A 26,508-nucleotide genomic window follows, 5' to 3' on the forward strand; every position below is an offset into this window, starting at 1 on the left:
AAGCCTATAAAAATTTTCAGAATATCAAAGAATTAAAGGGACAGTATGGCCAAAAAAATGATCTACGGGTCACGAGTACATGGAATTTTTTTATGTTTTATTTAAAAAATGTTGGTCCGGATTTCTCATAGACCAGTATTTTTGCAATGGTCTATGATATCCCCTCCAGAAGATTTGTCTAATTTAAGAAGAAGCGCACTCCTCATCATAAATTAGACGTGTCTCCAGGAGTCTGTGCGCCTCTATCTTCATTTATTTTATTTGACACATTCTTTACTTCCTGGAGACATTCCTAATGGAGTTGCCCTTCCATCTTACAAAGGACAAAAATGTTTTATAGTATGGCCTCACGTATATAGCCATATTAGCCCATTCTGGTCTGGGGCATTTTGGATCTTCAGCACCAGACACTTTTATTTTTAACCCTATACTTTTCCTTACATCTAGCCTATTTCAGTGATGGCTGCCTGTGTTAGATCTAGTTAGACCAGGCAAAATCCTCTGGAATAAGCAGTTAACTGCATGAGAGGACTACATCTTCTTTCTGAGGTACCCACCAGGGACATGCCCCAAATTGGTAAAACCGAAACTACCCTTTATTGCAAACTAGTAATTCATTCATAACCTCTAGCTGGAATAATAAAGGAATGGTACATCATAGAGTCAGAAGAATAGATGCTTCAGACATGGTGAAGGTGACAGACCCACTACATAAAAAATATTGGCTAGGGTTCAAGGAACAGTAGTGCCTGTCCTTATGGTGTAGGTCAATAAAGGGGTATTTCAATTTTTATTTTTCATGTATTTGTTTATATAATAGGAAATCACACCATTTGCTAATATACATGTGTAACACCCCAGAGTGGTGTTACCACTCCTGCACCCTGCTACTATCTCTAATGGGCTAACAAAACGTAATCCTATGTATTTTGTTCAGGTCCTCCACACTGTGCATTCCTAATCTGTTTGCAACTGTTGTGTTCATGTAATGTACCTGGTTCACAAGCAGGTGGCGGAAAACACGGCAGAGCTGTACTTAGGTAGAATGGAGCTTTCCATTCCATTCTAACCCCCCTCTGGAGAGAAGTGGGCTTGTCCTATATCCTTCAGGAAGGGTGGGGACCAGTTAGTTCCAGTTTAGCTTACCCCCTGCTAGGGGAAGGGTGTGCAAAGGCACGTCTCCCTACGCTCTGCTGGCCATGGAGGCCAAAGCTTAAAGCCTCAGGAGCCAGGAGGAAAGTTCCCTGGCATAACCTAGAGTCAGACTACAGAGAAGAAGCTGGGTTATACAGCCTGTCAGTACAGCAGAGTCAGAGAGAAACAGATATAGCAGAGTTTAGTTTGCCTGCCAGTTTAATGCTAAAGCCTGCTGGAACCAAGACAAAGCCTGTAAACCGTTTTGTAGAATGTTTATGCAAAGTAAAGCAGCCATTGAACTTCATCTCAAGGTCTGGACTCCATTTATTCTTTTATCCCTCAATTATCCCCCCTATTTATTGCTTCGGAGCTAAAGCCTGTGGTCCAGCGGTATCCAGGTTGGAGCACCGTGACACACAATAAGAGACATTTTAGGCCGCACTATAACACTTGGCATTCCTACACCTGGGACGCGTTTTTTTAAATATATAGAGGGCCCTAGGGAAGGCCGCCCGTTGCACATGTATTTGACTCTGCATATATATGCAACGTACCGCCTCACAGGGCCGATCGTGTCCCAGGTTCTTAGAAGTGGGTTCGGCCCCAATAGTTTTCTGTGTGCTCCCACCTGGATAACGTTGATCCCCAGGATTAGGCTCCAGATAAAGGGAAGAGTTGTAGGAGGTGGAAAATAAGTCAAGTTCTCACATGGTGAAAGGTCAACAGCTTTACTTTAACCCCTTCAGGACCCTGCCATTTTTCACCTTAAGGACCAGGCCATTTTTTGCAAATCTGACATGTGTCACTTTATGTGGTGATAATGCTTTTACTTATCCAGGCTATTCTGAGAATGTTTTCTCTTCACATATTGTACTTCATGACAGTGGTAAAATTGAGTAAAATTTTTTATTTTTTATTTATAATAGATAGTAATACCTCAAAAAATAGTTATTACTTTACTTTCCCCATATGTCTACTTCATGTTTGGATCATTTTGTGAATGCCATTTTATTTTTTGGGGACATTAGAAGGCTTAGAAGCTTAAAAGCAAATCTTGACATTTTTCAGAAAATTTCTAAAATCCACTTTTTCAGGACCAGTTCAGGTCTGAAGTCACTTTCTGAGTCTTACATAATAAAAACCACCCAAATGACCCCATTTTACAAACTACACCACTTAAGGAATTCAAAACAGATTTTACAAACTTTGTTAACCCTTTAGTGGAAAATAGAGATAAAATGTCAAAACTTTACTTTTTTGGCAGATTTTCCATTTGAATCCATTTTGTCCAGTTACAAAGCAAGGGTTAACAGCCAAACAAAACTCAATATTTATGACCCTGATTCTGTAGTTTACAGAAACACCCCATATGTGGTCGTAAACTGCTGTACGGGCACACAGTATTGCGCAGAAGGAAAGGAATGCCATATGGCTTTTGAAAAGCAGATTTCACTGGGATAATTTTAAGCTGCCATGTCACATTTGAGGCCCCCCTGATGTACCCCTAGAGTGGAACCTCCAAAAAAGTGACCCTATTTTAGAAACTACACCCTTCAAGGTATACAAAACTGATTTTACAAACTTTGTTAACCCTTTAGGTGTCCTACAAGAATTTATGGAAAATAGAGATGAAATTTCAGAATTTCACTTTTGTCAGATTTTCCATTTTAATCCATTTTTCTCCTGTTACAAAGCAAGGATTAACAGCCAAACAAGACTCAATATTTATGGCCCTGAATCTGTAGTTTACAGAAACACCCCATATGTGGTCGTAAACTGCTATACGGGCACACGGCAGGGCGCAGAAGGAAAGGAATGCCATACGGTTTTTGGAGGGCAGATTTTGCTGGACTGTTTTTTTGACACCATGCCCTATTTGAAGCCCCCCTGATGCACCCCTAGAGTAGAAACTCAAAAAAAGTGACCCCATTTTGGAAACTACGGGATAAGGTGGCAGTTTTGTTGGTACTATTTTAGGGTACATATGATTTTTGGTTGCTCTATATTACACTTTTTGTGAGGCAAGGTAATAAGAAATAGCTGTTTTGGCACCGTTTTAATTTTTTGTTATTTACAACATTCATCTGACATGTTAGATTATGTGGTATTTTTATAGAGCAGGTTGTAACGGATGCGACAATACCAATATGACAATATGACATACACTTTTTGTGATGTAAGGTGGGGTTAGGTCATGTGATATTTTTATAAAGCAGGTTATTACAGACGCGGCGATACCTAATATGTCTACTTTTTTATTTATGTAGCTTTTACACAATGATTTCATTTTGGAAACAAAAAAAAAATAATCATGTTTTAGTGTCTCCATAGTCTGAGAGCTATAGTTTTTTTCAGTTTTTGGGCGAGATGACGGTTTGATTGGCACTATTTTGGGGTGCGTATGACTTTTTGATCGCTTGCTATTACACTTTTTGTGATGTAAGGTGACAAAAATATTGCTTTTTTACATCATTTTTATTTATTTTTTACGGTATTCACCTGAGGGGTTAGGTCATGTGATATTTTTTATAGAGCAGGTTATTACGGACGCGGATATACCTAATATGTCTACTTTTTTTATTTATGTAAGTTTTACACAATAATATAATTTTTGAAACAAAAAATAAATCATGTTTTAGTGTCTCCATAATCTGAGAGCCATAGTTTTTTCAGTTTTTGGGTGATTGTCTTAGGTAGGGTATGATTTTTGCGGGATGGGATGACGGTTTGATTGGCACTATTTTGGGGTGCATATGACTTTTTAATCACTTGCTATTGCACTTTTTGTGATATAAAGTAACCAAAAAAATTGCTTTTTGACACAGTTTTATTTTTTTATTTTTTTTGCAGTGGTCACCTGAGGGGTTAAGTCATGTGGTAATTTTATAGAGCAAGTTGTTGCAGATGCAGCAATACCTAATACGTATACTTTTTTTTATTTACCTAAGTTTTACACAATAACAGCATTTTTAAACCAATAAAACAATGTTTTAGTGTCTTCATATTCTGAGCCATTGTTTTTTTCATTTTTGAGGTGATTGTCTTAGGTAGGGGCTAATTTTTGGCGGAATAAGGTGACGGTTAGATTGGTACTATTTTGGGGGGTATGCGCCTATTTGATCGCTTGGTGTTGCACTTTTAGTGAATGTAAGGTAACCAAAAAATGGTTTATTTAGCACAGTTTTTATTTCATTTTTTTGACGGTGTTCAGCTGAGGGGTTAGGTCATGTGATAGTTTTATAGAGCCGGTCGATACGGACGGGGCGATACCTAATATGTGTATTTTTATTTTTCCCGCTATTTTTTACAATTTTTTCAAAAGGATATTTTATTTTATTTTTAATTTTTTTACTTTTTTTCACTTTATTTTTTGTATCACTCTGGGACTTCAAATTTTGGGGGTCTGATCCCATTTACAATGCATGATAATACTTCTGTATTGTCATGTATTGGCTGTAAGTGTATTACACACTGTTATACACTTCCAGCTTCCAGCCTGTGAGATCCAGGGGGCTGGATCTCACAGGCTTTCACGGAAGGCAGCCACGATGCCTAAGGAAGGCATGGTGCTGCCTTCCATGCCATCGGGTCCCTGTCACAGCAGCACGGGGACCCGATGGCAGCTCCGATACCCGCAAGGACATCGCATGTGCCGCGGTCAGCGCTGACCGCGGCACATCAAGGGTTAATGCTCCGGCATGCAGCAGGGGTCCTGCTATCAGTGACTGCCGGACCCCTGCCGTGGATCGGGCGGGCGCATCTCTTGCACCCGCCCGATCACAGCACCGTATATGTTCAGCGCTGGTCCTTAAGTCACATCTGTGTCGTACATGTACGGCGCGGGTCCTCTACGGGTTAATCAACTTGCATCCATACAAGAAGTGATCTCTCTCTTGGTTCCAGCAGATTTTGGGATAACCGGCAGGCAAACATGAATATTCTACTTTCTCATTCTCTGCTGTGCTAAACTCGGCTATAGCCTGGTAACTGGACTCTGCAGCGATTCTGGTACCTTTGGAGTGGGGTGCCCGTGGCTGTTGACCCTCTCGTGACACTCTGTCTGTAAATCTGTAAGGAGTCAGGGTACTTTATGAGCTGCTTTTCTCTGGAGAGACTCCTGCTGCAGGAGGGGGGGCCTTCCCCTCGCTGCTACATCTTGAGATTAGCCCACTTCTGCCCAAAAGGGGGAGAATGGAATGGTGAGTTCCATTCTATCTAGAGATCTCTCTCTCTCTGCCAGATACACACCGCCATCTGCTGGACAACCAGGCACATTACATAAAATACAGCGAATAACAGTTTCATAGCAATCCCGTTAACTATGCACACTATCAAAGGACCTGGGATAAATACACAGATGACATTATGGTTAGCCATTAGACACAGTAGCAGGGTATAAGAATAGCAATACCACTCTGGGGTATTACACGTACCTTTATTATTTTACCATTGACACAGTAAAATGGTATCAGCCCATCAGTCCTGTGTAATGTATCCATGATCTGAATTAAACATGATGTGAAGAATGTCACATGACTAATGTCATTTCTGACATTCAGTAAGCAGCAGTGTTACATGCCATAGATGTGCTGGGTCCACACACAGGGCACATTCATGTCATCATTAAATAGGACTAATGGTGGAATAATGATCTTTATTGTGGTGGTTACAGTAACTACACACAGTGGCGTAGCGTGGGAAGCCAGCACCCGGGGCAAGTCAAGTATTGCTCCCCCCCCCAACCTGTGACCTCGCCCCTTTTTTTTGCAAATAATGCAGTAGATGTCTCCTGCAGTCCCACGTAACCCACACAGATAACACGGTGATAGCTCTCTGAGGACAGGTAATCTAGTAGATGGGTGTAAGGCCCCAGAATTCAGAACATGAACAGTGTGACCTGAAGTCTGGGGCCAGCCTTCGGCAGTGTGGGCCAAATTCTATATCCACCCACCCAAAAACAGATATTTGGATGGACATAACATACATTGCTATGAAATATACAGGAGAATACAGCACCATACCTGTTACATCCAGTGACGTCTCCTGTGATGAAGACCTTCCTCAGCATATTCATTCGGAGATAGGACCGTCATGATACCTTCTTACAGCCGCGTCTCGTCTCTGTAGAGTTTCACAGAAAATGTTTTTGATTTCTCACTTTACTATCATCCTCAGATAACAGACGTCCCCTTCCCCCATAGTGCCCATAACTATAATGCCCTCTGTATAATTATAATATATACTGGCCCCTCTGTATTATTATTAATATTTCCCCCTCTGTATTATTATTATTATTATTATTATTATTATTATTATGGCCCCCTCTGTAGTATTATAGTAATAATTATGCCCCCCTTCAGCCCCTCCAGCATACAGTCCCATGTAAGATACAACTGTAGTGTACGGGAACTGTAATACCCGTCACTACCAAAGTGTCACTTGGTGTGCTGTCGTCCCTCCTTATTATGGAGAAGTTGGTATATGTCAGTTTTATAAAATGTCATGTAATGCAATGCTGTGTATTTCCCTGTCTGGTGTGACACTTGCATGTACAGGCCTGCTAGGGGTGTCATTCCAGCTTCTAGTCAATAGAGGGAGCTAGAGAGCCCTAGTTTATATAAAGCCCAGACAGGGAAGTAGAAGGCAGACGGAGTCTAGTGTCTGTAATCTACAGTTGGAGATTAGACAATGTCTGAGACAAGTCCAGGCCTGAAGCCTGCTGTCCAGGAGAAGATTCCCTCCTGAATTCCCATATGCAGAAACAGGAATATGGTAGCTCAAGAGTCTAGACCACAGCTCAGAAGTTTCTAGAGCCTGAAAAAGCTGAGAGAGACAGAGGCAAAGATCAGGAAAGCAAGAGGTACTCAGAAAGACAGAGGAGGTACTTATTAAAGCTATAGCCAAGGATATAAAGCCAGAATTAGATTAATGGGCCTTGGTGAAGATATGCTATGTTCCAGGATCAGACAGAATTAGAGTGCAAGCTCCTGTGCTGCAAGTCCTGTGTTCAACACTCTGTAATCACCTTGCTGTAACTGAATTGCCTGCATCGACCAAATTGCAAAATCAACTGTATGCCAAGGAACTGCGATTCCAATATTGTCTCTGCTTGAAAACTACTAAAGTTGGAGTTCTGTTTTAAGACTACGTTTCCTCAATTTATTCCTGCATCCGCAAACGGCGTGCCACCGTTTACTTGGCACTGGCGTCACAAACTATTTCTACCTATACCTGCCCTTGCAGAGAGTCAGCTGTACCAGGTTAGTGTATATTGCACTACATTACCCAGAAACACCTATTACACACAACTTGAGTACGCTGCACAACCTTCCCTCTGCCTTCAGCCCCTCCAGCATACAGTCCCAGGTAAGACACATCACTTCCCTGCCTTTAGCCCCACTAGCATACAGTCTCATATAAAATACATCACTTCCCTGCCTTCAGCCCCTCCAGCATACAGTCCCATGTAAAGTACATCACTCTACCTGCCATTTAGCTCCTCCAGCATACAGTCCCATGTAAGATGCATCACTCTCCTGCCTTCAGCCCCTCCAGCATACAGTCCCATGTAAAGTACATCACTCTACCTGCCTTCAGCTCCTCCAGCATACAGTCCCATGTAAGATGCATCACTCTCCTGCCTTCAGCCCCTCCAGCATACAGTCCCATGTAAAGTACATCACTCTACCTGCCTTCAGCTCCTCCAGCATACAGTCCCATGTAAGATGCATCACTCTCCTGCCTTCAGCCCCTCCAGCATACAGTCCCATGTAAAGTACATCACTCTACCTGCCTTCAGCTCCTCCAGCATACAGTCCCATGTAAGATGCATCACTCTCCTGCCTTCAGCCCCTCCAGCATACAGTCCCATGTAAAGTACTTCACTCCTCCTGCTTTCAGCTCTTCCAGCATACAGTCCCATGTAAGATGCATCACTCTCCTGCCTTCAGCCCCTCCAGCATACAGTCCCATGTAAAGTACATCACTCCCGCTGCTTTCAGCTCCTCCAGCATACAGTCCCATGTAAGATACAACCCCCCGCCTTCAGCCCCTGCAGCATACAGTCCCATGTAAGACGCATCACTTCCCTGCCTTAGCTCCTCCAACATACAATCCCATGTAAAATACAAAACTTCCCCTGCATTCAGCCCCTCCAGCATACAGTCCCATGAAAATAATATCACCCCCACTATCCTCTTCAGACCCCTCTAACATTCAGTCTCTAGTACAAAGATTATTCCACATCCCTTCAGCCCCTGCAAAAAGCCCCCCAAGTAAACCTGCCAGTCAATATTCTCCTCCACACACCGACCTGCAGCCTCTGCTCCTCTCTCCAACAACGTGCTCTGTAGAATCTCCTATTGAGGCCCTGCCCCCTGTATGATGAGACTCCGCCTCTTCCCCAACATCATATCTCCTAGGAGAGCAACTCCATTCTAGTCACTACAGTCGCTCTACTGCCTCATAGGCTTCAGGCCACTAGCCTAAAGCCTATGAGGAAGAACGGAGGGGACGGGAGCCATAGGCGCCCCCTGCAATTTTGCGCCCGGGGCAATGGCTCCCAAGGCCCTCCCCCACGCTATGCCACTGACTACACAGTTTTGTGTATTTACTGTACATGGCTGCCTGTCTGTAGGTGATGTTGTCACCTGGTAATAAAGTTAAGTGTTAAAAAAAAAAACAGACACAGATCTGTTTCTACACAAACACCGACATGATGAGATGCTCCTGCAGGTAGTAATACTATAGATACTGTACATGTTCTGCTCTTCAATAAACTGCTATCCATTTATCATTGCTAGATACTTGGGCAGTTAACGGAAAGCCAGGTCACATGATACTTGTGAGGGGTCATGTGATGACTCACTTGACGCACTCCATGTTTAGTCCTATCCAATTCTCCCAAGGATGCATTTTACAGGACTAAAGTGAACTGAACTCTCCACTAAGAGCATTATTCATTTTACATGGAAAAACCTAAAAATAAAAAAATATTTATTTTTAACATTTTTGTATTTAGATATATTTCAAATTTTCAAATTATGCTAGTAGTTCTCCTTTAAAGGGGTTATCCAATTCCCAATATAATGACCCCCAGAATGCCTGGGCCCTACCTCTAGAAGCATACTCCCTGGCACTCTCGTCCTTCCAGATTCCTGCATGGCCGCCGCTGCATTTCTCTATCACATAGATCAAAACATCTGGCGATGGGGGAGAGGGGGCTTTAGCCACTAGGAGGCTGTGACGAGGACCAGCCTCCCTAGCATCGCGAGTGTCGCGGCCTGCTATTGGCTGCTCCCCCCGTCGCCAGATGCTTTAATCCATGCGACGGGGAGATGCAGCGGAGGCTGCACGGGTGTCGGGGAGCAGGTAAGTATGCTGTAGGGGAAGGGCCTGAGGGTCATAATAGGGATTGGATTACCACTTTAAGCTTGTCAAGTTGTTTTGACACGTTCTGCTGGATTATCAGTAAGATTTATTTTGTGCCCATAGCTATGATCAGTACATTACATCTTTCTTATCCCTTTCCTGCCAGAAAAAGTGCAAGAAGAAATTGAAAGGGTGATTGGATCGACACAACCTCAAATGGAGCATAGGAAAGAAATGCCGTATACAGACGCCGTCATTCATGAAATTCAGAGATTTGGGGACATTGCACCGAATAGTGTCGCACATACAACTTCTGAAGATGTCACATTCAGAGGGTATTTTATACCAAAGGTAAGGCTGGGTGCATACGGGTGTTGCGGGAAAAGATGCGAGTGCGTTGCGGGAAAATGCGCAATTTTAATGTGTTTTGCACGCGCGTGAGAAAAATCGGCATGTTTGGTACTCACACTCGAACCCGGACTTCTTCGCAGAAGTTCAGGTTTGGGATCAGTGTTGTGTAGATTTTATTATTTTCCCTTATAACATGGTTATAAGGTAAAATAATAGCATTCTTAATACAGAATGCTAAGTAAATTAGGGATGGAGGGGTTAAAAAAATAATAATAATAATTAAACTCACCTCACCCACTTGTTCGCGCTGCCCGGCTTGTCTTCTTTCTTCAGGACCTGGCTAATGGACCTTTGATGACATCACCGCACTCATCACATGATCCATCACATGGTCGATCACCATGGTGATGGACCATGTGATGGATCATGTGATGAGCGCAGTGACATCATCAAAAGTCCTTTAGCCAGGTCCTGAAGAAAGAAGAGGAGATCCGCTACGCGACCAATTGGAAGGGGTGACTTAAATTTGTTTATTATTTTTAACCCCTCAATGGACATTTTACTAAGCATTCTGTATTAAGAATGCAATTATTTTCCTTTATAACCATGTTATAAGGGAAAATAATAACTATGGGGTCCCCATCTCTATCATCTCCTAGCAACCACTTGCTTGCGGATGCTTGCGATTTTCACGCAGCCCATTCACTTCTATAAGGCCTGCGTTGCGTGCATGCAGAGCACGCTGCGATTTTCACGCAACACACAAGTGATGCATGAAAATCACCGCTCATGTGCACAGCCCCATAGAAATGAATGGGTCCTGATTCAGTGCAGGTGCAATGCGTTCTCCTCACGCATTGCACCCGCGCAGAAAACTCGCCCGTGTGAAAGGGGCCTAAGAAACAATGCTCAGTTTTATATTGGACACCTTCAAGTTTGTGATTGATTAATCTGCCCTGCAGCTACTGTAAGCGGCACAATTAGATAAATGGCTAGGGTAGGAAACATTTTTGGCACAAGTGAAAGAAAGTCTTGTTACAACTCAAAAGTACTTTAAAGGTGTCACCCAGAGTAGGACTGTAACTTAAAGATCCTCTGTTATTCCTACTGAAAATGTATAAATAAATAAGCAAATGAGAGTTGCCATTTTTCCTGTGAAAAGTCTCCTCAAATTAAGACGTAGCGTTTATTGGACACTGTTAGAGTGTGTGGAGGCACACCTCTTTGATAAGGGGGAACAAGAATATTCAGTTTTGTAAAAGATTTTTTAGAATTATATTGAGAGAAATAGCAAAATTTACTAAAAAAGCTAACCAATATTCCAGCCTACACCACACAGGAGAGCTGACATCCTCTACAATACAGCACCCAGGAGAGCTGACAGATCCTCCATACTACACCACACAGGAGAGCCGACAGATCCTCTATACTACACCACACAGCAGAGCTGACAGATCCTCAATACTACACCACACAGGAGAGCCGACAGATCCTCCATACTACACCACACAGGAGAGCTGACAGATCCTCTATACTACACCACACAGGAGAGATGACAGATCCTCTATACCACACCACACAGGAGAGCTGACAGATCCTCTATACTACACCACACAGGAGAGCTGACAGATCCTCTATACTACACCACACAGGAGAGCTGACAGATCCTCTATACTACACCACACAGCAGAGCTGACAGATCCTCTATACTACACCACACAGGAGAGCTAACAGATCCTCAATACTACACCACACAGGAGAGCTGACAGATCCTCTATACTACACCACACAGCAGAGCCGACAGATCCTCTATACTACACCACACAGGAGAGCTAACAGATCCTCAATACTACACCACAGAGGAGAGCTGACAGATCCTCCATACTACACCACACAGGAGAGCCGACAGATCCTCCATACTACACCACACAGGAGAGCTGACAGATCCTCTATACTACACCACACAGGAGAGCTGACAGATCCTCTATACTACACCACACAGCAGAGCTGACAGATCCTCTATACTACACCACACAGGAGAGCTAACAGATCCTCAATACTACACCACACAGGAGAGCTGACAGATCCTCTATACTACACCACACCACACAGCAGAGCCGACAGATCCTCTATACTACACCACACAGGAGAGCCGACAGATCCTCTATACTACACCACACAGGAGAGCTGACAGATCCTCTATACTACACCACACAGGAGAGCTGACAGATCCTCTATACTACACCACACAAGAGAGCTGACAGATCCTCTATACTACACCACACAGGAGAGCTGACAGATCCTCTATACTACACCACAGAGGAGAGCTGACAGATCCTCTATACTACACCACAGAGGAGAGCTGACAGATCCTCTATACTACACCACACAGCAGAGCCGACAGATCCTCTATACTACACCACACAGGAGAGCTGACAGATCCTCTATACTACACCACACAGGAGAGCTGACAGATCCTCTATACTACACCACACAGGAGAGCTGACAGATCCTCTATACTACACCACACAGCAGAGCCGACAGATCCTCTATACTACACCACACAGGAGAGCCGACAGATCCTCTATACTACACCACACAGGAGAGCTGACAGATCCTCTATACTACACCACACAGGAGAGCTGTCAGAACCTCTATACTACACCACACAGGAGAGCTGACAGATCCTCTATACTACACAACACAGGAGAGCTGACAGATCCTCCATACTACACCACACAGGAGAGGCGACAGATCCTCTATACTACACCACACAGGAGAGCTGACAGATCCTCTATACTACACCACACAGGAGAGCCGACAGATCCTCTATACTACACCACACAGGAGAGCTGACAGATCCTCTATACTACACAACACAGGAGAGCTGACAGATCCTCCATACTACACAACACAGGAGAGCTGACAGATCCTCCATACTACACCACACAGGAGAGGCGACAGATCCTCTATACCACACCGCACAGGAGAGCTGACAGATCATCTATACTACACCACACAGGAGAGCTGACAGATCCTCCATACTACACCACACAGGAGAGCCGACAGATCCTCTATACTACACCACACAGGAGAGCTGACAGATCCTCCATACTACACCACACAGGAGAGCCGACAGATCCTCCATACTACACCACACAGGAGAGCTGACAGATCCTCTATACTACACCACACAGGAGAGCCGACAGATCCTCCATACTACACCACACAGGAGAGCTGACAGATCCTCTATACTACACCACACAGCAGAGCCGACAGATCCTCTATACTACACCACACAGGAGAGCCGACAGATCCTCTATACTACACCACACAGGAGAGCTGACAGATCCTCTATACTACACCACACAGGAGAGCCGACTGATCCTCTATACTACACCACACAAAAGAGCTGACAGATCTTCTATACTACACCACACAGGAGATCCGACTGATCCTCTATACTACACCACACAGGAGAGCCGACAGATCCTCTATACTACACCACACAGGAGAGCTGACAGATCCTCTATACTACACCACACAGGAGAGCTGACAGATCCTCTATACTACACCACACAGGAGAGCCGACTGATCCTCTATACTACACCACACAGGAGAGCCGACAGATCCTCTATAGTACACCACACAGGAGAGCTGACAGAACCTCTATACTACACCACACAGGAGAGCTGACTGATCCTCTATACTACACCACACAGGAGAGCTGACAGATCCTCTAAACTACACCACATAGGAGAGCCGACAGATCCTCTATACTACACCACATAGGAGAGCTGACAGATCCTCTATACTATACCACACGGGAGAGCTGACAGATCCTCTATACTACACCACACGGGAGAGCCGACAGATCCTCTATACTCCACCACACAAAAGAGCAGACAGATCCTCTATACTACACCACACGGGAGAGCTGACAGATCTTCTATACTACACCACACAGGAGAGCTGACAGATCCTCTATACTACACCACACAGGAGAGCCGACAGATCCTCTATACTCCACCACACAAAAGAGCTGACAGATCCTCTATACTACACCACACAGGAGAGCAGACAGATCCTCTATACTACACCACACAGGAGAGCTGACAGATCCTCTATACTACACCACAGAGGAGAGCTGACAGATCCTCTATACTACACCACACAGCAGAGCCGACAGATCCTCTATACTACACCACACAGGAGAGCTGACAGATCCTCTATACTACACCACACAGGAGAGCTGACAGATCCTCTATACTACACCACACAGGAGAGCTGACAGATCCTCTATACTACACCACACAGCAGAGCCGACAGATCCTCTATACTACACCACACAGGAGAGCCGACAGATCCTCTATACTACACCACACAGGAGAGCTGACAGATCCTCTATACTACACCACACAGGAGAGCTGTCAGAACCTCTATACTACACCACACAGGAGAGCTGACAGATCCTCTATACTACACAACACAGGAGAGCTGACAGATCATCTATACTACACCACACAGGAGAGCTGACAGATCCTCCATACTACACCACACAGGAGAGCCGACAGATCCTCTATACTACACCACACAGGAGAGCTGACAGATCCTCCATACTACACCACACAGGAGAGCCGACAGATCCTCCATACTACACCACACAGGAGAGCTGACAGATCCTCTATACTACACCACACAGGAGAGCCGACAGATCCTCCATACTACACCACACAGGAGAGCTGACAGATCCTCTATACTACACCACACAGCAGAGCCGACAGATCCTCTATACTACACCACACAGGAGAGCCGACAGATCCTCTATACTACACCACACAGGAGAGCTGACAGATCCTCTATACTACACCACACAGGAGAGCCGACTGATCCTCTATACTACACCACACAAAAGAGCTGACAGATCTTCTATACTACACCACACAGGAGAGCCGACTGATCCTCTATACTACACCACACAGGAGAGCCGACAGATCCTCTATACTACACCACACAGGAGAGCTGACAGATCCTCTATACTACACCACACAGGAGAGCTGACAGATCCTCTATACTACACCACACAGGAGAGCCGACTGATCCTCTATACTACACCACACAGGAGAGCTGACAGATCCTCTAAACTACACCACACAGGAGAGCTGACAGATCCTCTAAACTACACCACATAGGAGAGCCGACAGATCCTCTATACTATACCACACGGGAGAGCTGACAGATCCTCTATACTACACCACACGGGAGAGCTGACAGATCCTCTATACTACACCACACGGGAGAGCTGACAGATCCTCTATACTACACCACACGGGAGAGCCGACAGATCCTCTATACTCCACCACACGGGAGAGCTGACAGATCCTCTATACTACACCACACAGGAGAGCTGACAGATCTTCTATACTACACCACACAGGAGAGCCGACAGATCCTCTATACTACACCACACAGGAGAGATGACAGATCCTCTATACCACACCACACAGGAGAGCTGACAGATCCTCTATACTCCACCACACAAAAGAGCTGACAGATCCTCTATACTACACCACACAGGAGAGCCGACAGATCCTCTATACTACACCACACAGCAGAGCCGACAGATCCTCTATACTACACCACACAGGAGAGCTGACAGATCCTCTATACTACACCACACAGGAGAGCTGACAGATCCTCTATACTACACCACACAGGAGAGCTGACAGATCTTCTATACTACACCACACAGGAGAGCTGACAGATCCTCTATACTACACCACACAGGAGAGCTGACAGATCTTCTATACTACACCACACAGGAGAGCTGACAGATCCTCTATACTACACCACACAGGAGAGCTGACAGATCTTCTATACTACACCACACAGGAGAGCTGACAGATCCTCTATACTACAACGCACAGGAGAGCTGACAGATCCTCTATACTACACCACACAGGAGAGGCGACAGATCCTCTATACTACAAAACACAGGAGAGCTGACAGATCCTCTATACTACACCACACAGGACAGCCAACAGCTTATAATAAAGGCTCCAACACCAGTATCTGAATAGTTGTTCTAGGCTTACTTCAGTAAGCCAATGGGGGTCTGAGTGTTAAAGCTATAATCTGCAGTGGTAGGATGACCACTTGTAATACCCACAGATGTTTGTTTTAATTGCTAATGTTTCTATTTTTTACATAAAAAATCATGCATTTTTCCCTCCAGGGCACTATTGTTATTCCGCTGCTGCACTCGCTACTTAGAGAAAAAAAATACTTTGAGAAACCTGAAGAGTTTTTTCCAGAACACTTTCTTGACTCTAAAGGAAACTTTAAAAAGAACGAGGCCTTCCTACCCTTCTCAATAGGTAATTTTTATATATGATGGGTCACATCATGAAAGTGCAAGATGCCACCCTCTACGACCAAACGAGTAGTGATGTAGCCTTATTAGTTTTGTGTGTCACGGTGCTCCTACCTGAATACAGTCACTTCCCAGGATTAGGCTTCAGGGCAATAAATGGGAGAGTGATAGTTAGTGGAGTAAGAGTCCAGACTTGGTAAAATTTCAACAGCTTTGCTTCAATAAACTTGCATCCAGACAATGCTTGATTTTTCTCTTGGCTCCAGCAGGTTTTGGGGTACACCGGTGGGTGAACTTGAATACCTTGCTCTATCTTTCTTTGTTGTGCTAGACCCACACACAACACAGTGGACGGTTTTCAGGTCGATGACTGGGATGGGTCTCTCGGGCGCTGTGGACACATGGCCTTGAAGTGTCCTGGTTGCTTACACAGGTGGCAAAGTCGGGGTTCCCCCACCAACGTTGAAAGTGAAGCAGAAGCTGGTGCCCACTTGGGCCTAGGGGCAGGGGCAGCAGGGGCAGACTGTGTCTTACCCCCTCTCCAGCCGACAGGTTTCTGGGCCTCTAAAGTCCTGTTATTAGTGTACTCGTCGGCCAGGGCTGCTGTTGCAGAGGCCCCCTTTGGCTTCCGGTCACGGAGGAACTGCTGTAGGTCCTCCGGGCAATTCCACAAGAACTGCTCTGTGGCAATGAGCTCCTTCAGCTGTTGGACCGTGGAGAGCTCCAATCCCGTGGTCCATTGGTCGACCACTCTCAGCAGGGCCCGCATGTGATTGGCCCAGCTCTGGGTAGAACCCCGCTTCAAATTCCTGAACTCTTTCCGGTATGTCTCAGGGGTCAAGTTGTACTCCCGGACTAGAGCTTGCTTGATGTCCTCATAGCTCAGGATGGTCTTGCTGGGCAGGTACCCGAAGATTTCAAGGGCTTTTCCCCTGAGACGTGGCGTTAGGAATCTGACCCACTGGTTCTCCGGCAGCTGGTACTGATGGCAGGCCGTCTCAAACGCCAACAAGAAAGTGTCCAAGTCCCCATCTTTGTCCAGCAGGGGGAAGTCCTCCGCCCTCAGTTTTGGGATCCGGATCTCTGGAGTCTCACATCGAGCTCAGGAGGGCTGCTGGAGTTGGAGCTGGAGCACTTGGAGCTGGTGCTCACGCTCGGCTTTCTCGCGACATTCTGCAGCCTGCTCCCGATGTTCTGCAGCTTCTGCTTGCTCGCGACGTTCTCGCTCTGTTTTCTCCTGACTCTCTGCCGCCACCAGGAGGACCTCAGAGGCTGCCTGGTCTCCGGCCTGGAGATGGTCTAAGGCAGCTTGTAAAAGAGCAGCCGAGCCTGCCTGGCTGGGGGGATGGGTATTTGGAGTGAGGCCCACTGTGGACCTCACCTCCGGCAACTGGCTTCTTGGGGAGCTTTGGCTGTGCTCCCCCTCGCCTTGGGGAAAGTTTCCTTCCACCTCCTCTTGGCCCCTCAATCTGGACTGCGTCCTCCCCGCCACCATTCATAGCATCGGCCATCTCCTTAGCTTTGCTCCTTGTGATACTGGCCATCATTGCAACTGATGGTTACTGACACAGACTGCAACCTGATGCACACACACACCTTATGGTATTTGCACTCAGACTGTCTAGTGTTGAGCTGGTCTTAAGACTCCAGCAGCAAAAGATACTGCTTGTAGTCTTTAGTGTCTGGCTGTATGGGTCCCACACACTTACACACACTAATGCCTCAATCCCATTTTGTTGCCACCAATATGTGACGAATACCGTACCCCGACTGACATTGGACGTCAACTACGTAGAGTCAGTGAGATACGGTAAGGTCACGGGTTACCAAGGCGTGACGTTACGCCGTCCCTGAGGAGCAGGTAAGGTCAGCTTGGTACAGTGTTCACAGACTCCTCCTGTCCACACGGGCACAGAGAGGCAACAAGCTGAGAGAGCCTTTTCACTGCCCCAGTGAAACAGCGCGTTCTAAGCCCGGGTATACTGCCACAAGTTTCTTGTTTTGATATAAGCCCGGTCCACTATCAGGATTATATAGGGTAAGAAACTAACCCGCGGTAGCGTATTACTAGGCCGAAATATGGACGTGGGGATACGTGATCGAGATGCAAGACAGCACAAGATTAAATTATATATTTAATCGCCTTAAGGGCTCACTAGAAATAACACTATACACACAAAGAATATATACAGTGGTCTGAGGTTACACATACAGATGGCATGGTACAAACAGGGTTAAGCAGAACAAAAGTCAGTTTACCAGGTATAGGAGTCCTTTGGGTTGTGATGAGTTCTTAGCTGTGGTCACATGGGAAGCAGTGATGTCAGCTGGTTGCAGGTCCCTCTAAACACATGGCACGATGTGACCTCCCATCAGAGAAAGACATGCCCACTTGCTGGCACAATCCTTGTAATCTGTAGCCAGCCCACTCCCCCTCTGCTGGGCTGGCAGCACGTGAGCCACAAAACCGATTAGGGCTCCAGACCAGAATGTCGCAGGGAGGTGGTTCTGGGACCAATGGATCCACCTGGGTTCCGGCTACCAGTAGAGGCCAAGCATGGTACCGTTATTTGGTTTCTGTGGGAAGATATGTATATCTCCCCTCCCGGGCATCCCACCGTCCAACTATGGGCCTGTTCATTGCGGCCAAAGTGACCCAAATATGCATCTGGTTTATGTCTGTGATGGATGGGCGATTCATAATTCCTTATGAGTTGCCAGTTCCATGATGTCTGATAATGTTCATTGAACTGGGGAATGGCCCTGACCCACTGCAGAGAGGTTTTTCCTGTTCCATTAGCTGGGTTCCTGGCTGGCTGAATGGAGGTGAGAAATTGTAAACAAAGGTGGCCTGCAAGAAGTTCTCTGCCACTTGGCTTGGCTTTGAAGCAGGGCCCACCTGTGGTGTTCACTACCTCTGCTATCTGACAGCTGATGGCTGTGCGGAAACATGGCTGACCTTGAACAATAATCCATATTTCTCACAGTTCCCCTCTGAGTTCCTGCTGGTCCCCTTTCTTCGGAGTTAAGTGTCCTTTTCCCTATTTCTTGTTTGTTGTTTTCCCCTGTCTTTTGGTATTGGGCCTGAGGGAGTCTCCTGTTCCTTCAGTTGAGAAGGAACAGATCGTCTTTTGTCCTGACACTATTTCCAGGGCCCTTTAGGGTCAGATTGGGCCTGCATATGAGCATTCCTACACTCAAGGTCTGTTCATACTGATAGCAGTCAGGACTCAGTGTAGGGATTCACTAGGAGGTGACCTTTCCTCTTTCCCTAGTTTCCAGGCCTAGTACCACTTCCCTTCCCTCCTGTGTTCGTTGTGGAGTTTGCTACCCACACAGCGCCGTGACAGCTTATTCCTAATAGACATTCTCCTTTGGGTCATAAGTTACAAACTCTGGAGTGACTTGTCCCAATCACAACAGATCAAAGTCACAAAGTCTTATGTAAAAAAATAAAATTATAATAAATATATATATATATATATATATATATATAGAGAGAGAGCCTTATTTCTATCAGGTGGTAATCTCACATTTTCAATCACCATCTAGTAATGCTTTGTTTTCTTTTTTCAGGAAAACGTAGCTGTGCTGGGGAAACTTTGGCTAAAATGGAACTTTTCCTGTTTTTTACAACACTATTACAAAATTTCACTCTCCAACCTGTACCGGGAGCCAAACTGGACCTAACTCCTGCACTTGGGGCTACAAACTCCCCCAAACCATTTGAGATCTGTGCCATATCTCGCAGATAGATTACATTTTCAGTCAACGTTGGCATGAGATATGTTGTATGACAGTTTGACCTGTTAATGCTCAGTGACATAATAATAGTACGTTGAGGTGATGGCTCAGGGGCAACTTGTCGTTGTATAAGGCAAGTGATCACAAGACTGCAAATTCAAGTCCCCTAAGCGGACTAAAAAAATGCAAAAAAAAGTTCATTAATGTCTTCAAGTATAACAAAAGTGTAAACTTAAAAATAAACCGTTTCATATACAGTATATACATACATAATTGGTAGAGATTAGTGATGTTTTAAAAATTTGGTTCAATAACTTTGCTGAAGTTTGCCAAGAAATTTGATTAATTCTAAATTAATTTGTCACAAATCGCTATAAATCAGGTATACCCAGGCCAATCTGCCTTAGGGTATGGCCACACAGAGCGGCCGTGCTGCGGGCGGGTAGCGACCATGTTGTGATAAAGAACTGCGCAGCCAATTATTCCACAGCTGCTTTTTATTTAACAATGAAGACCGCACTGTATAGTCCTTCTTCATTGTTAATGGCTGCACGGCACCTTTACTGTAAACGGGGGCGCACCCACGTCTCCAACTCCAGCGCTCTCCTACCCTACAGGTCGGAGCCCTTATTCTGCCATCTGCTTTTCCTCCTTTTCCACATCATCTAATATCAATGAGAATATGTAATCAGGAACATCCAGCTCCTCCTCTCTCTGCATTTTGCTGAATTTTCTAGGACATGGAGACCAAGATAGATCATTTAGAAGAAGTAAGACCAGCAAAAGATGAGGATGTCCTTAATTTAGACCTGCCCCCCCTAAGGGGTGCAGACGGTATGGTACTGGTTGGCACACTAGCGTTGGAATAATAAAGGCTTCCATCTTATTGGTTTTGAATTACATATCTTAGTTTACAGCTGATGTAGGACTAAATAAATAAAACTGATGCAGAATAAGTCACCCTACACTTTCCCTGCACTCCCGCTTTCCAATTTTCTTCTATTAATCGTTTTCAGCAACACTGCCCTAGTGTATGAGAGCTTGCCATGTCTCTTCCTATAAAACAAAGCATTCAATACAATAGAGCGCTCACCAGAGCAAGGCTAAGCCCGCTATTCCACTCAATAGCTTCAATAAGGAAATATATAAAAGACAATGGCCAGCTGCTATACAAAAGTACAATAACAATTTAATACACCATATACAATTATAAAAAGCATTAAAATCAACTCGTTAAGGGTCCATTCACACGTCCGTTTTTTCTTTCCTGATCTGTTCCGTTTTTTCAGGAACAGATCTGGACCAGATCTGGACCCATTCATTTTCAATGGGTCCTGGAAAAAATCTGACATTGAGCTGTCCGTTTTTTTCCAGGACCCATTGAAAATGAATGGGTCCAGATCTGGTCCAGATCTGTTCCTGAAAAAACGGAACAGATCAGGAAAGATAAAACGGACGTGTGAATAGACCCTAATATTGCAAATATATATAGCACAGTCCCTCTATTCTTCTCTGGTGCAGAGCTCACGCACTGATAGTGAGGGTAATAAATGTCCTGTATGTCTTTAGATGTAAATTTCTCCATGTGATCTTTATGAATAATCACAGATCTACTCAACTTTGGAGTGTTCAGTGAGTGGGCCTCTTCATAACTTCAGCGCATCCAGCGCCTGTTCTTAATGTAAGGCTACTTTCACACCTGCGTTCAGGTGTCCGCTCGTGAGCTCTGTTTGAAGGGGCTCACGAGCGGCCCCGAAAGCAGCCGTCCGGCCATGATGCATTCTCAGTGGAGGCGGATCCGCTGAGAATGCATCAGTCTGGCGGCGTTCAGCCTCCGCTCCGCTCAGTGAGCAGACACCTGAACGCTGGTGTCCGCCTGGCCGTGCGGAGGCGAGCGGATCCGTCCAGACTTATAATGGAAGTCAATGGGGACGGATCCGTTTCAAGATGACACCATATGGCTCAATCTTTAAACGGATCCGCCCCCATTGACTTTCAATGTAAAGTCTGGACGGATCCGTTCAGGCTACTTTCACACTTAGCAATTTTTCTAAGTTATAATGCAGACGGATCCGTTCTGAACGGATGCGAACGTCTGCATTATAGTAGCGGATCCGTCTGATGAAACATCAGACGGACCCGCTCCGAACGCTAGTGTGAAAGTAGCCTTAGACAGCTTCCTTGCTGTCTTACATTTAGACCACTTTCTACACCTAAAACAGGAGTAGAAAATTATGAATGAAACGGCCTGCCGGCCCATCCCCTTCCCCGCCCACGCCACTCCCACAATTTTAGACCTGGCTTCAGCAGGGAGAAGTCACAGATAGCGCCTAATATAGGAGTATTTCAGTATAATAAATGACTCCCAAAGTTTTCCTAAACTTCGAACCGAATTCCGCTTTGGATACTTCGCTTCTCTCAACACTAATAATACCGGTGTACCCACATGGGGAATGCCATAAAAACATTGGCAGAATTAAATAAACAATCACATGAAACAAGCTCTCATTCAGCTATGTCAATGCATTTTCACCAGATTGTGGAGACCATCACTCAATATGAACCTCCTAAAATTATATAAATTGCCTGTATATCTTGTATATCTTTTTAATAATAAAAGTCGACTAACAGAGATTTCAAACATGCTTCTGGCCCATGTCTTGTCTTGTTTTTTTTCCTCCAAAGAAAAAAGAAGGAAGAACTCCTACAGTGCACAAAACAAGTGTAATCAACGGATTCCAAAGTCCATGTTTTAAATATCACAGATGTGCTGCCACTACGTTTCAAGGGTTTTCCCCTTCAGGCAACACCTCTTGGAATAGTCCCAGTGCAGTTGACCAATGGGGCTCAGAGATGCCGATGCAAAGAACCGAGAACAGGCAAAGCTCATAGTCAGGTGTCAGGCTGAGATAAGGGCAGGCAGAGTTTGTGCATATCTGTAAAAAAAAATCCAGGTCAGGGCAGGCATCAAAATTTCAATACAGTAAACAAGCAGAATTCGGGGCAAGCAGTGTAGGGTCAGAATCTGTAAACAGGCAGAGTGAGGAACACGGGCAGACAGACTAAAATGTATGCCTTCACTATGACTAGCAAGCTACAATACAGGTTCCTCAGCCACCTCTCCCTTGGGAAAGGCGCCTTAAATATCCTCAGGTGTAAAGCCATTGGAAGGAGAAGATGGTGTTCAGATGCACTGGCCCTTTAGGGGCAGGGGAGCTCTTGCATCCTACGGGAGAGAGGAAGAGGCCAAGCAGCCAGGCTGCGACCTCTAATGTCAGACACAGAACCCTCAAAGGACTCAGAAGGGCTGGGCCATTGAGCAAGTGCGTGATGCTATGTCTATGTCAGCCAAGAGTGGCAGAACGGCGGTGGGCATAAAGCACCGCCATAACAATATTGCATAACTTCTGGTTCCAGTTCTATCCACTAGGAGTGACGTAGTGGGTTGCTGCAATTACTTGCAGAAGTGTGGCAGTGGTTGGCAGCCATAATCCCTGGGTAATGACTAGAAGTAGAGAAAGCTGAAAGCGCCAATGTTGACCAATTAGGGATGAGAGAACTCGTGGAAGTTCGGGTTCGGACGAACTTCAGGTCAAAGTTCTGGTTCGAGTCCCGAACTTGACCCCGAATCCAGACCCCATTGAAGTCAATGGCGACCCGAACTTCACTATAATATTTTCCGTTATAACATGGTTATAGCGGAAAATAATTACATTCTTAAGAATGCGAAAGAATATGGCAATTTAGGGGTAAAAAAAAACCTCACCTCGTCCACTTGATCGCGATTCCACAGTGTCTTCTATCTTCTTTCAACAGCACCTGCAAAAGGACCTGCTATGACATCACAGCGCTCACCACGTGGTGAGCACGGTGACGTCATCGCAGGTCAGCACAATCAAGTGGATGAGCTGAGTTGTTTTTTGTTTTTTTTTACCCCTAAATGGCAGTACTCTTTTGCATACTGTCTTAAGATTGCTATTATTTTCCGCTATAACCATGTTATAATTGAAAATAATAAAATGATCCGAACACCGAAACTTGAAATTCAGTAATAAAATGTCCGGGTTTGCTTTGCAGTTCCAGTTCGCTCATCCCTACCAATTATCCCTTTAGATGATGTCATCACTAAACCACCTGTAGGGGCAAAAAAGGCAAAGGGCTGGTCGTTTTATTTGACACTCCCCAGGGCTGTCTAGTAAGAATGTCTGTTTGAGCTTGATCTTGAGGATTGCCTGAAGAGGTACTGCTTAGTTTTCCTTACCTTACACTCATTATAGCTCAATTCTTATTACACTGATAAGAATATTGTTTAAATACATGTTTTTGAGGTCAGCAGGTCACAGATAAGAGCTGTACATGAGCCATCAACTGACGAGATTCAAAGAAAACAGAACGTCACAGCTTGCCAACAGACTGATTAAAAAAAATATATTTTGAAGGCCTCGTTCACATCTCCGTTCGTAGATCTGGCAGGCTGTTCCAGCACAAAGCAGCCTGCCAGATCTCTTAGAATCCGGTGTCACCTGATCCTCTACTTCATCGATGGATCCCCCTTGACTGCATGGAAGTCTGGGGCAATCCGGACGTTTTCCGGCATAAGTGCTGGCTGTCGGCTGGACAAAAATCGTTGCATGCAACGTTTCTTGTCCAGCTAAAACCCGTCATTTATGACGGAAATCGTCCAGATCACCCCCAGACCTCATTGCAGTCAAGAGGGATCTGGCAGTGAGGTAGAGAATCCGGTAACACTGGATCCTGTGAGATCTGGCAGTCTGCTCTGTGCCGTAACAGCACACCAAACGGAGATGTGAACGATGTCTATTAAAGACCAAATGAAAAAAAAGATTTTTAGCCCAAAATTGGTAAACTGCAATCATAAACAAAAAAAAATTACCCAAAAGGTGTACATGGCCTTTAACCTAAAGCAAAGGAAAGTCGTAGCCCATAGAATAGAGGAGGTGCGAAAGGGAACCTGTCACCGGGATTTTGTGTATAGAGCTGAGGACATGGGTTGCTAGATGGCCGCTAGCACATCCGCAATACCCAGTCCCTATAGCTCTGTGTGCTTTTATTGTGTAAAAAAAATAAAAATTTGATGCATATGAAAATATGTCCCTGACTCATCTCAAGTACAGGACTCATCTCAGGTTAATTTGCATATGTATCAAATCGTTTTTTTCACGCAATAAAAGCACACAGAGCTATGGGGACTGGGTATTGCGGAAGTGCTAGCTCTATACACAAAATCCCGATGACAGGTTCCCTTTAAAACTAACGTGTCTATTGGAATCTGAAGTATTGTAATCTGTCTCCACTGCTGCTCTGCCCCTCCTCCTCTGCCCATGACTCTGATCTTGTCAGTGCACAGAGATCAGATTTCCATTACGGCAGGGAAGGACTGACTATTAACCGCAGACAGCAAAGCAATTAGTGAGAAGAAATAGGTAAGTAAATGCTGCACACGGAGTGTGGGGGGGGGGGGGGGGAGCCACATTTAGCGCTGAGACTAGAAATCTACTTCTATTAATACCACATATAATCATGTACCCGACATGTAACACATAATAAGCAAGTAACATATAACCTCCCTTAAGTAAGCATAAAATGCGTGTAGCACAAATATAGAACAGATAACCCTGTATGAAAAATCTGTGGTGAATCTTTCATAGAGACAGACTACATGACTGCTATGAGGTTGAGTCAAAGGGGGAGACCTTGTGCTGTCCCTAAAATGAAAACTCTGCATTTTCATGCAACTTCCACTAGGAGGAGCTTGGTGGATAGAGATTTTACACTTTCCATTGCAATCAATGGTAGCTGTATGAATTTCTATGCACCCAGCTCCCTCTAGTGGCGGCTTCAGGCAGCCAGTTTTTTAATACACTGTATGAGGGAAGTCACAGACATAGAAATGTAAGGGAGATTTATCAGTGTATTTATGCCAGTTATGGTGTTCAGCGCCATATTTATTCAGTATATAGTCGTAGAGGTCTGATAAAGAGAGTGAGGTGGAGGGTGACCTTTTTTGTTACAGTTTTTTTTAGTTTTATTAAAATATCTTCTGTTTATTAAAAAAAAAATAGCCAGAAATCTGGGGAGTCACAATTTACTATTGGGACTGTTTTTCATGCATGAGTAATAGGAAACTGAGTCAGGCAGGGGGCCCATAGTTTTGCTATGGGGCCCTATGAGACCTGTGCATGCCCCTGCAGGTAAGATACTGTAAGGGAGAGTAGACAAGCTATTCCTGCACCACACAACATATGTATCATACTTGTATGAAGTTTGGTTGTGTTGGTCTCTGTTACTTTTTGTTACTTTTTGGCATACACTACATTTATGCTTTAACTTATTAATAAGTGGAATTTACAGTAACGTCATTTTAGTTCTTATTGGAATCCAGTGAATAATGGATGTTTGCTTTCTGCAGACTCTACAGAAAAAGTGAGCGCCCAGCAGTAATACTGTACTATGAGCTGTGGGGTGTGGTAATGCAAATACATAGGCGACAGGTGAACCGAGTTCTTCTAAGG

The 26,508-nt window shown here is 44.9% G+C and overlaps 2 protein-coding genes across 4 annotated transcripts in view; both read left to right on the plus strand.

Moving 5' to 3' along the window:
* Window positions 1–20,842, plus strand: part of LOC120997238 (cytochrome P450 2K4-like) — a 74,776-nt gene extending 53,934 nt beyond the window's left edge. For all 3 annotated transcript variants that reach the window (XM_040427239.1, XM_040427240.1, XM_040427241.1), the window contains 3 exons: window positions 9,674–9,858; window positions 16,094–16,235; window positions 19,808–20,842. In XM_040427239.1, coding sequence (XP_040283173.1) covers window positions 9,674–9,858; window positions 16,094–16,235; window positions 19,808–19,986 — 506 coding nt within the window. In that variant the 3' untranslated portion in view covers window positions 19,987–20,842. The remainder of the gene's footprint in view (window positions 1–9,673; window positions 9,859–16,093; window positions 16,236–19,807) is intronic.
* A 4,474-nt stretch (window positions 20,843–25,316) lies between these two features.
* LOC120997242 (cytochrome P450 2K1-like) overlaps window positions 25,317–26,508 on the plus strand; it is a 43,861-nt gene continuing 42,669 nt past the window's right edge. Inside the window, exon 1 of the mRNA XM_040427245.1 lies at window positions 25,317–25,419. The gene's annotated coding sequence lies outside the window, so the exon portion shown is untranslated. The remainder of the gene's footprint in view (window positions 25,420–26,508) is intronic.

This window comes from Bufo bufo, chromosome 4 (assembly GCF_905171765.1).
Source record: "Bufo bufo chromosome 4, aBufBuf1.1, whole genome shotgun sequence".
Taxonomy (NCBI): domain Eukaryota; kingdom Metazoa; phylum Chordata; class Amphibia; order Anura; family Bufonidae; genus Bufo; species Bufo bufo.